A 15,060-nucleotide genomic window follows, 5' to 3' on the forward strand; every position below is an offset into this window, starting at 1 on the left:
AAATATGTTACGATCCAGAGCTATTTAAATGGGTCACAACTGGTGATGAAGCATATATGTATGGGTATGATGCTGAAACTAAGGCCCAGTCATCCCAATGGAAGCTTCCTGAAGACCAATGACCAAAAAAAAGCCTTAAGTTCAATCAAATGTGAAGGTTCTGATCACTGTGTTCTTCGATTTCAAAAGGTTAGTTATTGCCATCAGGTTGTATGGTCAGTAAGGAGTGAAAGTTCTATGCTATTTGTGTAAGGCAATTTGAAGAAAATGCCCAGATTTGTGGCGAAACAATTCATGGCAATTGCACCACAATAATGCACCTGCTCACATTTCACTGGTTGTTTGAGAAGTTTTGGTCAAAAACAACACCATTATGATGCCTCAACCTCTATATTTGCCAGACATGGCCTCTTGTAACTCCTTCCTATTCCTCAAGCCAAAAAGAACTATGAAAGGATGACATTTTACCAAAATTGAAGAGATAAAGACAGTATCGCTGAAGGAGCTAAACACTATACAAAAAATTGAGTTCCAGAAGTGCTTCAAAGATTGGAAAAAGCATGGTACAAATTTATTATATCACAAGGGAAATACTTTGATGGTGAAAAAAAATCATTATTGATGAATAAATAAACATTTTTTGAGGGGAACTATAATTCCGCTTTTTTTTTTTAACAGTAATGTTCAATATTTGAACAATATAGAACTGTTGTTATTTTTGATATTTTATACTCAATTTTAATTTCACTAACATCCATCTTTCTTCAACATACATCATTCTAAATAAATAATCACATTAATATATATGTATTATTGACAATGACTCATTAATAATATGACTTTGGTTAGAATATTATTAACTTTTTCTGACAGCTTTTATGAGTTATGCTTATAATTTTTTTTCTACAAAAAGTAATTCATTTAAAGGTCACTTCTGCTTGGTTAGTTGAATTAGTTATTAAACTGCTGTCAGACAGGGAATTATATGATTTTATACGCTTTGTAGAATAAGATATATTGCCAATATTACTTTTAAATAAGTGTTATTGTATTTTAAAATTTGAATGTGTTATTTAAAATTAATAAATAATAAGAAAAATTGAACCAAAATACAATGTACATTTTACTCATGCTGGCTGGGGTAACATTATGTTGAGAATTTTTAAAATATATGTAATTAATTAAAATAAGACAAAATTCTCAACAATAAAATAAAAAAAAATATTCAAATACAGACATTTAACAGTATTTATTATTATTAATTTTACTATTATTATTAATATTATTATTATTATTACTCAGAGAAGGAACTGTATTCCACAATCTGGAACCGTGGGAGACACTGGAGATCCGAGATCTAGACTGCATCACCGGGAAGGAGAATGTGGAAGCAGCACTGGGAAGAGATCTCAAAGATATAGGAGACTGCAGAGTTAGCGTTATCGATGCTAATGCTGGTTGGGGGCGGGGGGGGGCAGAAAGCAACAATAATAAAGATTGAAGAGAAGGCTGCTGCCAGACTACTCAGTCAATCCAAGATAAGGATTGGCTGGTTTTAATGCCAAATTAGACCCAGGGCACAGGTTCCACGATGTTTCAGGTGCCATGGGTATGGGCATCTGGCTCGTGAATGTAAGGGGCCTGACAGAAGCCGGCTCTGCCATAAGTGCGGGATAGGGGAGCACAAGGCTAAGGAGTGTTCCGCCCCCTCTCAGTGCATGCTCTGCCAAGAAAAAGGGGTGAACGCTTCGCAGCTGGCTCACGCACCTGGAACAAAGCAGTGTCAGGTCTTCCGGGCAGGCGAAGAGAAGGCTCCGTTAAAATGTTGAACATACTACATTAACAGGAGTTGGCTAGTTGATGACTTGCTGCTGCAGCTAGCTAGAAACACGGAGGCCAACTTGGTGCTGATCAGCGAGCAGTACTGGGACTGTGACGGCTCCCAATGGTTCTGAGACTCGCTTGGGATATGGATTGCATATAGGATATGAAATACGGAATCCATATCATTGCTGCGATATGGATTCCGTATTGCAGCAGAGCCCAAGTTCGGAGGCATGGCGCTGGCGAGGGATTCGTTTGGATCTGCTGCGGTGAAATGACTCTATAGCGAACTTTAGCCAAGAAAGTTGACACGCTGGAGGAAGTAATCCTCGCTGTCGCTGGTGAGTTGGTGGTAGCTGGGGACTTCAATTCCAGGGCAGTAGAGTGGGGGATAGCGCATACCAACTCCAGAGGGAAATACATTCTGGACACGGCGGCACTGGACTTGTGATTCTCAATACAGGGAACATTTCCCTCGCCTCCGAAGAGCTGGTCACGCTCGTTCAGGACTGGAGAGTTCTCTAGGATTACACCTGTAGCGACCACCAATACATCTCATTTATGGTCCTAGATGGTACACGAGAGCGCTTGGGGCTCCCACTGCAGGTGAAAAGATACAACATTAATAATAAAATCGATGAGAAGAAATTCAAAAGAAAGATCTTCTCAGGGGTGGTAGCCTCTGAAAACATCACCACCGGGAGGATGCTGGCGCTGAAGCCTTAGTTACTTTGACCATGCGGCTGATCGCTTCTGCATGCGACACTTCCATGCCCCACGGGGGGCCGAGGCACCAGAAACGACCCGTGTCTGGTGGACACCGGAGATTTCAGGGTTGCGCCGAGAGTGTCTTCTACTAAGACGAGTGGTAAGGAATCGCACAGACGCAAATGCCAGGTCAGCCGAGTATAAGACGGCAAAGAAGCGGCTCCTCGAGCCATCAACGTGAGCAAGGCACGCTGCTGGAGAGAACTGACCGACACCGTGGTTGCAGACTCTTGGAGGCTGGGTTACAAGATAGTAACTCGGCGACTGGGGGTCTCGCGGTCACCAGCTCCACTAGACGAGGCTAAAGCGGAGCACGTCGTTAAGATGTTGTTCCCGCCCCACTCGGTCCGTGCCGAGCGGTACTTCGGCGACGTGAGCGACTTCCCGCTCTTCTCGATGGAGGAACTGGAGGGAGTCCTACGGTCGCTGAAAGACAAAACAACCCCTGGTACCGACGGTAAACCGTCGGTACCAGGGGCGCTGCAGGCCTCGTCTTCTACTAGACGCATGTCTGAAGGCTGGGTCTTTTAGCGCCAGGTGGAAGACCGCGCGTCTTGCGCTACTTCTCAAGGGAAAAGAAAACCCAGCATCGCCGTCCTCCTACCGCCCATTGTGTATGCTTGACACAGCTGGGAAGGTATAGGAGAACCTGTTAAAAAAAAAGACTGGTTGCGGGGATGAATCAAGCAGGTGGACTGTCACCTAACAGTACGGTTTCCAGCAGGGTCGGTCGACCCTAGATGCAATTCAAGAGGTTGTTGAGGCAGTGCGGCAAGCAGAGGACCACAATCATTTTTAGCGACGTGTGGTCCTTCTCGTTACGTTGGACGTTAAAACCCCTTGAACTCCGTATGGTTAAGCGATATGATTCGGGCCCTGAAGTATTCGTTCCATGTGCCTCAATACCTCCTCAGAATGGTGGACGCATACCTGACGAACCGCGGTCTCATTTACGAGACCGCGGCAGGCTGGCGTAGGACTACGATCACGTCAGGGGCGGCGCAGGGGTCGATTCTCGGCCCCGACCTTTGGAACGCCATTTATGATGATGGATTGCTGAGGCTGGAGATGCCTGAAGAATCTGTCTTTGTTGGGTACGCTGACGACGTTGCGCTACTTGTCGCAGACCGCGACGTGGAGCGCGCCCAACTGAAGCTCAGTCGAGCCATGTACAGAGTCGGTGTCTGACTGGACGATCATGGATTGTCTCTAGCCCTCATCTCGATTCCCCCCCGAGGGGAGAAGATCCCGCCTCGTAGCGTGTCCGGTCGCTACACCACCCCCTCCGTTCCTAGCCAGTAGTTCTCTAGCCCTCAGCAAAACTGAGATCGTGGTCTAACGAAGAAACGTATCGACACCCTTCCTCCCTGCGGGTCAGGGTAGAGGTTGTCGAGACCAAGCCGGCCGCAAAGTACCTCGGTATGATGATTGACCGGAAACTCAGCTTTGCTGAGCAGCTTCGTAGAGCCGCCGACAAAGCTGCGAGAGCCGTAACTGCTCTCAGCCGGCTCATGGCGAATGTCGGCGGACCGAAGGCCAGCAGACGGCGATTGCTGATGTCCACGGTGCATTTCATCCTGTTGTAGGGGTCGTAAATGTGGGCTCAGGCAATAAGAGTCGCAAGAAACTGGAAGCGGCTCGGGTAGGTGCAACGCACCGCAGCCTGCAGTACTTGTGGTCGCCGACGTCATACCCATTGCTATTTTGGCAAGGGAGCGCCAGGTGATCTACAGGAGGCGACGAACAGACGAAGACCGGGAGACCATTGCCAACAAAAAACGCACTTGCATGGCAAGAGACCTGGTACCACGAGACCAGAGGACGATGAACCGCAAGGCTTATCCCGCTGGTCAGACCGTGGACGGAGCGACGACATGGAGGCAGAGTACTACACGACCCAATTTTTAAGGGGTCACAGGTACTTCCGCGCTTACCTCCATGTCATACAGAAAGCGCCGTCCCCCGACTGCCTCTATTGCCCCGGTGTATGGGCCGACGCTGAGCACACCTTTTTCAAATGTGCTTGTGGGGGGGGGTCAGATCTCGGAGCACTGAGCCCCCACAACTTGGTTGCGATGATGCTCCGTGACCTGGGCAGCTGGGAAAGTGTACCCCGATTCATCTGCAACATTCTCAGGGCCAAAAAGGTTGACCTGGAGAGTCCTGAAAATTAGGTAGCACCTAATCAGGCTAGTATAGGATTCGACCGGAAGTAATGTGTTAAACGGTTCTGGGTCGAGTCCTGGTAGAAAGGGGGGGTGGTTTTAGTCTGTAGTCTGCTGATAGTAATTGGATAATACCATCAGCAGGAGCCCGACATTCCGTGTATAAATGCATTTCCACCTCCCTCCGAAAAAAAAAATTATAATAATTATTTCTTTATGCATACTCTACTTGCATAAAAAAAAAAGCTTATTGTTAAATAAACTAATTACACAATATAAATTTTGCGTTATCTGCTTGTTTAATTCTTTCAGAGGACAAAAATATTCATATAATATTACATTCACCACAGAATATTAATATTCATCATATATAACATTCATATTTAAAATTTAGGATTATAAATCCTTGTAGAATATCAATTTTTAACCATTAAACAACCACAGTTTAGTACATGTGGAGGTGACTAAAATCTATGCAAAAAATTATAAGAAATAGTTAAGTGTTTTTAGAATTTTAATTTCTACAAAAAGGGTAATTGTTATTAAACTCCCAAGTTGAGATAATATTCTTGTCATTATACAAGTACATAAACCTTGGAAAAAATTCTATAATTTAGTATAAATTACATTTTTCATCAGATTATTTATTTTTTCATACAAATGACGTTTATTTAATTTATATGTCATTATGCTACATGTATTTCAATTAGAATGATAAGATTGAAGAAATAATAGTTGATAAGACTAGAATTAGGCCAACAACTGAACACAAGACGAGTAGACTAATGATTTATCTTAAATTTAAAAGGTTAATTTTTTATATAAATTTTATAACTATATCATTTCCAAAGTCTACACAATCTATAAATTTATATATTGGGCACTCAAACTATTTCAAATATTTTTCATGGTTAAATTTGCAAAGTTATTTGCAAAAATATTCTAATAAAACAGCAGATTTGTATATTTCATAGTAAACATGAATTTTATAAATGAATAAATTTAATATTTTCTACAACTACTTTTACAATGTGACAATCGTTAAAATTTTGTCAAATTTTAAATCTTACTACTGGAGAAATTATACGAAGATTGCTTAGCTTAATATACGTTATAAACTAAATTCTGCTTTGGGAAAAACTGAATGGGATGTAGACCGAAAACTAATGAATACAGAAAAATGACCAACTTTCTTTTAAAAACATCTCAACAGAAAGATAAATGCAATCATTTATTCAGTGTTTTTTAACATTATGTACTAAACTGAATACCAAATGCAATATTTATCGAAACTGATAGAAAAAGTTTTTCTATTATAATATTTTATATCACAATGGTCAAAAGTTAGTGTACCGCAAATAAAACTCGATCAAAATGTTTTAAAATGATATTTGTAAATTATCAAAAGATGTTTTCTTTTTTTTCAGGACTTCTGATATCCTTTTACAGACATAGTTTCTACACTTTTAATGATATCCAAACAGAAAATGAATCACTGTACTTACCTGACTTCTTAAAGGATGATTTCTGTAATGTGTAATTAAACTGTACAGACTATCAAAACAATTACTATCGATTAGAAAGTATTTTATTTGTCCTTTATCTTGTTTAGATCTGATACGACAATGATTTACTTTACCCTTTCGCCTAAAAAACAAGAAAAACAATGTTATGCAACTACACTACCAAGTATTATTACAACATTTTTATGATCAAAATTTGATTATAGAAGGCAATTTTAATTGTTAAACAATCATTATCGGTGGTGCTAAAGAAAAATAAATGAAAACTTTTTAAAAAAAGATAATAAATAATACTTGAAAATAAACATGCTTATGAAACACTGTAAATGAGTATCTTAAGTAATGTTTTTTAGAATAAAAATAAAAAATACAAAATTTCTAAGGATAAACAAATATTGAAGATTAGGATTTAGAGAGTACACTTTATATTGACTTTCCAAGATTTCTTTTCTTTTTTTTTTATTGAATTTCACGAAGACTCTTTGTGTTAAATTTTTTCCTCATTAAATTCGGTACCATCATATTTTATACACATATATCTCTACCTGTTCTTTAAAAATATATCTAGAAAAAAAGTCTCTGGTACTACTCCAAGAACACTCTAATTTTTTAAATTTTCTTGAATAGATAATATGTTGGCTGCAAGCAAATTTTCAACCAAGATACTTTCAATGTAAGGTCAAAAACCTTGAACTGCTAAGGAAGACAACTTCTATGATTATATTTATTAATTACGATAATAAAGACTTAGCTTACTTAATACTATGGGGTCTGCACTAAAGGGAAGTGCAGACTATTAAAAAAATTTTTTTAATTTTTTAAATAATTATAATAATAGTAAAAAGTAAGAAATATACCAGAAAGACAATGAGTAATCACCAACGAATGTTTCACTTTCTCTGACTAGAAAAGTTCCATCACCAAGGTGGGAGTACTTGTGTAATAATTCATCAGCCTCAGCACGTCCCCCAACCAATTTACCGTGGAACCATTTTTCACCAAAATGTAATTCATCATTTGGTACATCCTAAGATTAAAATATTTAATATTACACACAAAAATAATGTTTTACATTTAGAAATTACTATTAGAATAGTCTACAGTAACTAACAAATATTTGTTTTTTAGTAATAATTTAATTATTTAAAATGCTTAAATTTATGTGTCAATGTGTTGTTTTGTCTTCTTTTTAATACACTGGGATAATCAGACAATCTATGATAAACAAAAACACATCGATTTCAATGTTATAAATACAAATTATTTTATTTATGAAGATCATCCCACATCTTCATTCACGATTGAAATAATCCCATTATTGGATAACAAAGATTTAAAAATTAAAAAAAATAAAATGAAAATTGGATATTAATTTTAATTGTGAAAAGTACTCTCGTGAAAAATTAAGGTAAGATATATAGCTTAATATTCTGCACTAGGTGGCTTATTTAAAAGGATTTAAATATAATTTATCAGTACAGAGGTATAACATGAATCTTAAAAACATTAATTTTAGTAAAATAATCTTCATGTCCCGCAAAGAAACAGAGAAACTTTCAGGACATGTTCTATCGGTAAAATAATGAAAAATGTTCTATATAAACATAGGTCTGGAGAAATGCTCTGTTTTCGAGTTACAGCTAGCAAAAGATTTCACCCGGATTTCAGCTCTTCTAACAAAAAGAAGCTAATTTTTGGCACCCAAATTAAGGAGTAAAGTTGGTGGTTTCTTATGTAATATGAGCTGGGAAATAGGATAAAACTGGTCCCAATACTGTAACTCCAGTAATTTTAAGATATTCAACATAAAACACTAAATTCAACGTAAAACACAAAATTCAATGTCAAAAAACAAGATTATTTTTAAGTTTGTAGTACAATAACTCAAGATTTAGTAACAAAACTTGCAGAGAATTTAATTATAAGAAAATTAATGTAAATACAACCAATAAAAAGTAAATAAAAAGTTTTAAAAAAATCTGTTTTTTATAGAACCATAACAGATGAAAAATAGAGAGAAAATGGTATTATTCTGTATTTGATAAACACTATTCTTAATATCGCAAAACAAAAAAATAAAATAAATGAAATAATAAATGGTAACAGAGTAAGAAACCTCAGTTACAGTAACTGTTAAAAATTCCCTCCTTCACAATGTACCTGACATAAAATATTTACAGTGGCTTTCCTTATCAACTAAGGATTGTTTCATACAAATTTAATAGCACTTTGTATTTTAATGAGTAACTCTTCTTTAGTTACCATCTGTTGTTATACTATCATTTTCATACGGCTTCAAGCGAAGTACCTAGTAGCATTAAGTCAGGTGATGGTGGTGGCTAATTAATTGGGCTACCGTGTCAAATCCAGTTATTGGACCACTGTGCTGGAAAACCATTCGCAATTTAGTTTGTAAAGGATTTGCAATTTAGTTTGCTGGCTCTTTTGGCCTCCAAAAGAGCCAGCAAGTTATTTTTCATGAAATAAACGTATGCATCTCCTGTAGGTTTTCATTCAAAACAAATGGTCCCAGAATTTTGCCAAAAAATAATGGCACACCAAACATTAATGTGAAATCTATGTTGGAAACTAGTTTCCACAGTACCATGTGGATTGTCTTTGGTCCATAAATGACTATATTTAAACCTGAAGACTCGGTTTCTTGTAAAAATGGCTTCTTTAGTAAGTAAGATTGAATTTACCTTATCAGTGCTGTCTAGAAGCCAATGATAGGAGTTTAACTGCTGGGGGTAATCTGTTGTCCGCAAATTTTGAACCTTCTGCAGACAGATAGGATAAAGATTTTCTTTCTATAGGATGCGCCACTCTTTATTTTTTGACAAACCAGTGCGATATGAAATTCGCCTTGTACTACTGCCAGGGCTACGCTGAATATACTGAATCATTAACACGGCGATTTACTTGGTGTTCACAGAAAACAAACATGTTGGAAATGACCCTTTCATTATCTTTTAATTAAAATTTATTTACTATTTTTCTTTTTATTACAATTTTACTTTTTTACATTTACACATTAGAAAACGTTTATAATGAAAATTTGTCAATGAAAAAGTATTTTTTTTTTTTTTTAATTTAAAACATTATATATTAAAATTCCCTTTAACACTCAATCTACATGTTATTACAGTACTACTGTACTGATTATCTAATTTATTTAAAATTCCTTTAAATAGGTAACGTATACCATTAAATTCAAAATAATCTTGTTTACAAATATTTCTAATTATAGTTATAATATTATTTAATTATATGATATTATTTGGTCTTCACCGTATTTATTAATTTGTTTTTTATTAATGAAATTGTATAATCAATGGGAATACTAGGGTACATGTTAGTTATATCGAAGCTTATAATTTTTGTATTATTATTATTATTTATATTTAATTTATTAATCAACTCATACCTATTTTTTATATTATATTTATATTCTAAATTAATTTTTGATCTAATTATTTTATGAATAATTTTAGTAATTATATAACTAGGAGCGGTCTTGAAATTGATTAACGGTCTCATAGGAATACCTTCTTTTTGTAATCTTGGCAGAACAGTAAATTTTGGGGCATAAGGTTTATATGGATACAATCTTCTATGGGATTTTAATTTATTATTATTATTAAATATTTCTATTATTATAAAATATTATCAAATATTTCTTTGTATAACTACGAAATCTTTAGTAATTTTTAGAAATTTTTTAGTCGAATCATTGATTTTTTTAAAAATTTTTAAATATTTATTTATTGAATCATTATATTCTTCAACAGAAATAATAAAGGGAGTTCCTGTCTTATCGAATTTTATTACTATACATTTATTTTTTTTTATTTACTCTTTATTTAATATAATCTATTTTTATTCATTACTGATTTCTTTTTAATAAGTTTTTGTATCAATTTTATCTTTAAATTTAATAATTTTATTTCTTATATCATTTTTTTATTTTATTTTTTCTTCATTAGTACAATTAATTTTACTAATATTATATTCTAATCTATTATCGCGTTTTTAATAATTTTATCTATATTTATTATCTGCTACGTTAAATTTAAATGAACTTGTAATTATTAATTTTTCTTCATCTTGGAAAACAACTTTTCTTAAACTTAATAAATTATCATTTATTTGAAAATTATCAGATTTATCTTACATATTATCAACATCTGTATAAGTTTCGTCACCTCTATTTATTCCATTATTTACCGTTTGATTTATATTATAATTGTTATCCTTCTTATATATTGCACCATTACTACTGTTTTTTTTTTTTATCAGATTATTTATTTTTTCATAATTTGTTTTTATTTTATTTTTTTTTGTATATGTTAATGTTAATTTTTATATAATCAAACATGATATTACCCGAAACATTTAATAAATTCAAATGTATACTGTACAATTCAACATTTATACAGTTTCTGTTCTAGCTAGATACATTAAATATTTAAGGGATATCTCTAGTATAGACTAGGAAATTTCACTCCTTAAGGTTGGCAAACCTGTGTCGTTCATGACCAAGTTAGTGATGCACACACTGTTGTCTAAGTTGTCGCATTATAATATCTTTGATTACATGCAAGTCATTATGTTATAAAATGAATAGGAAAATAGATGTTGCTGCAGACTATGAAATACATGGAGTCATATGTTTTTTAAATCATCAAAACGTTAAGCCGGCTGAAATTCATAGGCAGTTGGTTGCTGTGTATGGTGATAATGTAATGAATGATAGAACAATCGAAAATGGTATGAAAGGTTTAAAAATAACAGAATTAATGTTCATGATGATGAATGTTCGGGGAGGCCCTTGATAATCATTGAGGACTTGTTGAAATATGTCGATGATGAAATCAGAAAAAAATCATCGCTCAACGATTTCAGACCTGGCCCTTCTTTTTCCTGCTGTTTCAAGAGCTGTTATCGATCGCATTGTTCAAGACCACTTACACTTCAGAAAGGTTTGTGTATGTCAAGCGCCTCATGTCTTTACAGAACATCACAAAAAAACCCAAATGGGATCTGCTTTGGAATTTTTGATGTGCTACACAGAAAAAGGTGATGAGTTCCTTAATTTGATTGTGGCTGGTGATTAAAGATGGATTTCGTATTACATGCCAGAGAGAAAATGGTAGTCAAGTGAATGGCATCACCTCAATCACCAACCAGACCGACAAAGGTCAAACCACAGCCACATAGCACACCATTCAAAATCAGCGACGTGGGCGGCTGACCGATGGCGTTGTCCTGTAGCATGATAATATATGTCCACATGTTATGGGTCCGACACATGATTTACTGAGAACATTTGGATGGGAAATTTACGATCACCACTATATAGTCTGGACTTAGCTCCTGATTACACAGAGATAAACATAATTTTTGTTTCATAACATGCGATACATGATTTTAATGTTTTTTGATGCTGAAAACGAATATGAACTCAGAATCTTTCACCTACCATTTTTGAAAAATTTTTAAATTTTAATTAAAGGATTTTTTTCAATGTATAGTTAGCATTTTAAGTCCTATATGTATTTTGTTAGCTCATTTTTTATTGTTTAACTTTGTTAACATAATTTGTAAGCTATAAATAAACAATACTACAAGAAATTAAATCATATCGTATCATAGTCACATATTAGGACATCATATCTAATACTGAAGAGTGAGCCTTCATGGATAAGGTTAATCATGTCTGCGCAGGTTAAAACATGTAGCTGAAAACACAGCTGTGTTGTTTGTATTAAGCATTGGAATTAAAGGAATCAATTAATCTTGTTTAGTTCTGCTGTTGTCTTAAGTTTTCTAACAGTGCAGTGTCATAATGCCTCAAAATTGTCTAAATGATGTGGATGCCTTTTGTTATGTATTTGATAAGTTTACCATAAAATCAAATAAAAAAAACACACCTTTAATTAAAAAAGCATGTCATTTGTACTTTCAGTGTAAAATTGGTAACCAGGATAAGACGTGGGCTCCTCATCTAGTATGCATTAATTGTTCTCTATATTTAAGAGGATGACTGAAAGGTACATGGAAAGCTTTTCCATTTGGTGTACCTATGGTTTGGCATGAACCAAAGGAACCAAAAAAAACTAAGCACACTGTAAAATCCTTCACTGCAATCAGGCCTGTACCTCACAGTGAAATTATTCCATTTCCTGAGCCACCTCTGAATGTATGTTTCAAAAGCAGTAATGAAGAATCGGGCAGTATTGAAGAAGACAACAATGATTTTGATTTAATATTGACTGAACAAGTTTGTTCTATAAACTTATCGTGTTATCTAATGTGAAAATGTAAAAAAGTAAAATTTAAAAAAAACATTACTGAAGATGGGCGTATGCCCAAAAGCGCTTTAATTTGAAAAAAGTAAGCTAAGAATGTTCTTTAATTCTGTACTTTCTGTGGAGTGGCTGTATATATATATGAGAGAGAGAGAGAGAGAAAGAGACAGTGAGCACCACAAACCACCTCAATATTTTTGGTTGATATTGATGTTTAAAAAGCTACAAAAAAATACTTATAATTACACAATAAGTTTTTTTATTAACGAACCTCTTTTATTCTAAGAAATCCTGAAGGCTCATTGTCATCTTCACTATCACCTTCTTCATCACCTTCACGATTACTACGAAAAGTATCAGTATAAAAAAGTTTATTATGAGTTAAAACAAAAAAATGAGGATTCCATTGTTTATCAACAGGATCTTCTAAATACAAAACTCCATTCTTTACTGAATTTCTTAAATCCATATCTTTACCTAAAAACAAATTACACATTACAAATGACTAAGAATGGTTTTTTTTTTATTTTAGATTAATTACATTTTATGAGAAACATGAAGCCTGCCTTTACCCAGTAGGATCCTCAGCCATACACTTCCTACATAGGAAGCATAGCCATCAGACTCAAGAAAAGGTCAAAATCCCACTGGCTCTTAAAAAACTACAAAGGACTGTAAGAATTGTTTAACATACAGTAAATTTATATAAAAAAGCGACATAAAATTTTTTTATTTTTTTTTGGCACATACAATACGTGCCAAGAATTCTGCCTATGGACACAATTTTGGCCTTTTAAATTTTGTACCTTAAGAAAACATTAAAAAAAATGTTTAGCAAAAAAAAAGTTTAAGTAATAAATTATAAATAATCTACAAAAATGTTTGTTCAAAAAGTCAGAAATATATTTTTCAAAACTGAGTAACTAAATCCATGTATACCTGTCCCAACAGTATTTTTGGTTGTGAGGAATTTATTCTTCTTCAGAGAGAGATAAAACAGATTATGGTATGTTATGTCTGAATTTGCTATTTACTGTACACAGATACCCCACCTACAAGGCTGTTTATGAAAAATCATTGCCTTTTCTTCATTACCACATGTGCAGATCATTCACCTCCATTCAACACCTTAATGTAAAATAGACAGTCAGCTGCTTTAAGGTAAAAATTAAGCCTGCTTAAAAGTGCCTTTAAGGCTACTTTAAGGTGTCACTGGTCTAGATGTCTGCAATTTGCTACTACCATAACTTGTACTATAGAACCATATGACATTTTTAAACAATTTACAAGCGTTTCACCCATCCCAAAATCTGTTGTGAATTTAAAAATGGATCTTAACTTCTGAAAATATTTCTTTGCATGTCAATTTATTAAATATTTTCACTTCCCAAAATGAATATGATTGTTGATGGGATATAACCACGGCTCATAATAACAGAGTGATATTTGTGAAATAAACATGAAAATGACTATGAATATAATTATATAGCACAGAATAACAATATTGTTTAAGAAAGTAAGACAATCAGAATTAAACCAGAAGGAAAAATAAAACATTCACATATAAACATATATGTACATACGAAGATTCCTTATTAGGCTATTTTTATTAAACAATATAGTCTGTTTGTTTACATAATATCTCCTCTACCTATCCCTCTCTAATCTTACTTCACACATTTTTGAATAATTTTGACCAATTAGTAAAATGTATGCAATTACCATCCTCAACACGGCACATAATAGAACCTTCATCTCCTCCTTCAGGAAGCTTCTTATGTTTTAATATGATTTTATGACGTAACTGATTCGGTGAAGGTAAAGTAAGTTCATTTTTTTCCAATGAATGAGTCAACAATAGGTCACCAAACACTTCCGACATAGTAGCTGCCATATTTCTTTGTTGAGGTAATGAGCAATTATCTTCTATTGACAGTATAACTGGATAACTAAAAAATAAAAAAAATATAGTAATTAAAATTACATTTTTTTACAAGTTTCAAAAATATAACCTTAATTAGTACATTGACACGAAAGTAAAAAGGGGAATAAAGAATGCTACCTACTAACCCCAAACCTTTTAATTCAAGTTTTATTCCCCCATACCAAGTCTCTTCTGCTGCGATTCAAATATCATCTAAGCCAAAAAATACAAAATAAATGTACTCTATCAATCTCTGTGGTCTCAGCCTTTCATCCAGATCCCGAGTTCAAATCACAATCAGGCATGGCATTATTCATAAGCTAAAAAATTTGCTTGAGTGAATTAATTCATCAACAAAAAAGAAAATTAATAAAAATAATTAATGAAACAGATATTTAACAAATTTAATTTTTTTAAATGTTCATAGCAGAATATAATAATAATAATAATTTTTATAAACATCAACTAGCTATTTCTTAATAAACTTTCCATCTTTTAATCATATTTGAAGGTACATCAATACCTTTCATAACATAGTTCTGACA

General features: G+C 34.1%; 1 protein-coding gene across 3 annotated transcripts in view; it reads right to left on the bottom strand.

Moving 5' to 3' along the window:
- Positions 1–15,060, bottom strand: part of sl (small wing phospholipase C gamma 1) — a 70,692-nt gene that overhangs the window by 28,937 nt on the left and 26,695 nt on the right. For all 3 annotated transcript variants that reach the window (XM_075373236.1, XM_075373237.1, XM_075373238.1), the window contains exons 9-12: positions 14,314–14,540; positions 12,863–13,068; positions 7,138–7,307; positions 6,263–6,404 (exon numbers count right to left, since the gene is read on the bottom strand). In XM_075373236.1, coding sequence (XP_075229351.1) covers positions 6,263–6,404; positions 7,138–7,307; positions 12,863–13,068; positions 14,314–14,540 — 745 coding nt within the window. The remainder of the gene's footprint in view (positions 1–6,262; positions 6,405–7,137; positions 7,308–12,862; positions 13,069–14,313; positions 14,541–15,060) is intronic.

This window comes from Lycorma delicatula, chromosome 8 (genome assembly GCF_047948215.1).
Source record: "Lycorma delicatula isolate Av1 chromosome 8, ASM4794821v1, whole genome shotgun sequence".
Classification (NCBI taxonomy): Eukaryota; Metazoa; Arthropoda; class Insecta; order Hemiptera; family Fulgoridae; genus Lycorma; species Lycorma delicatula.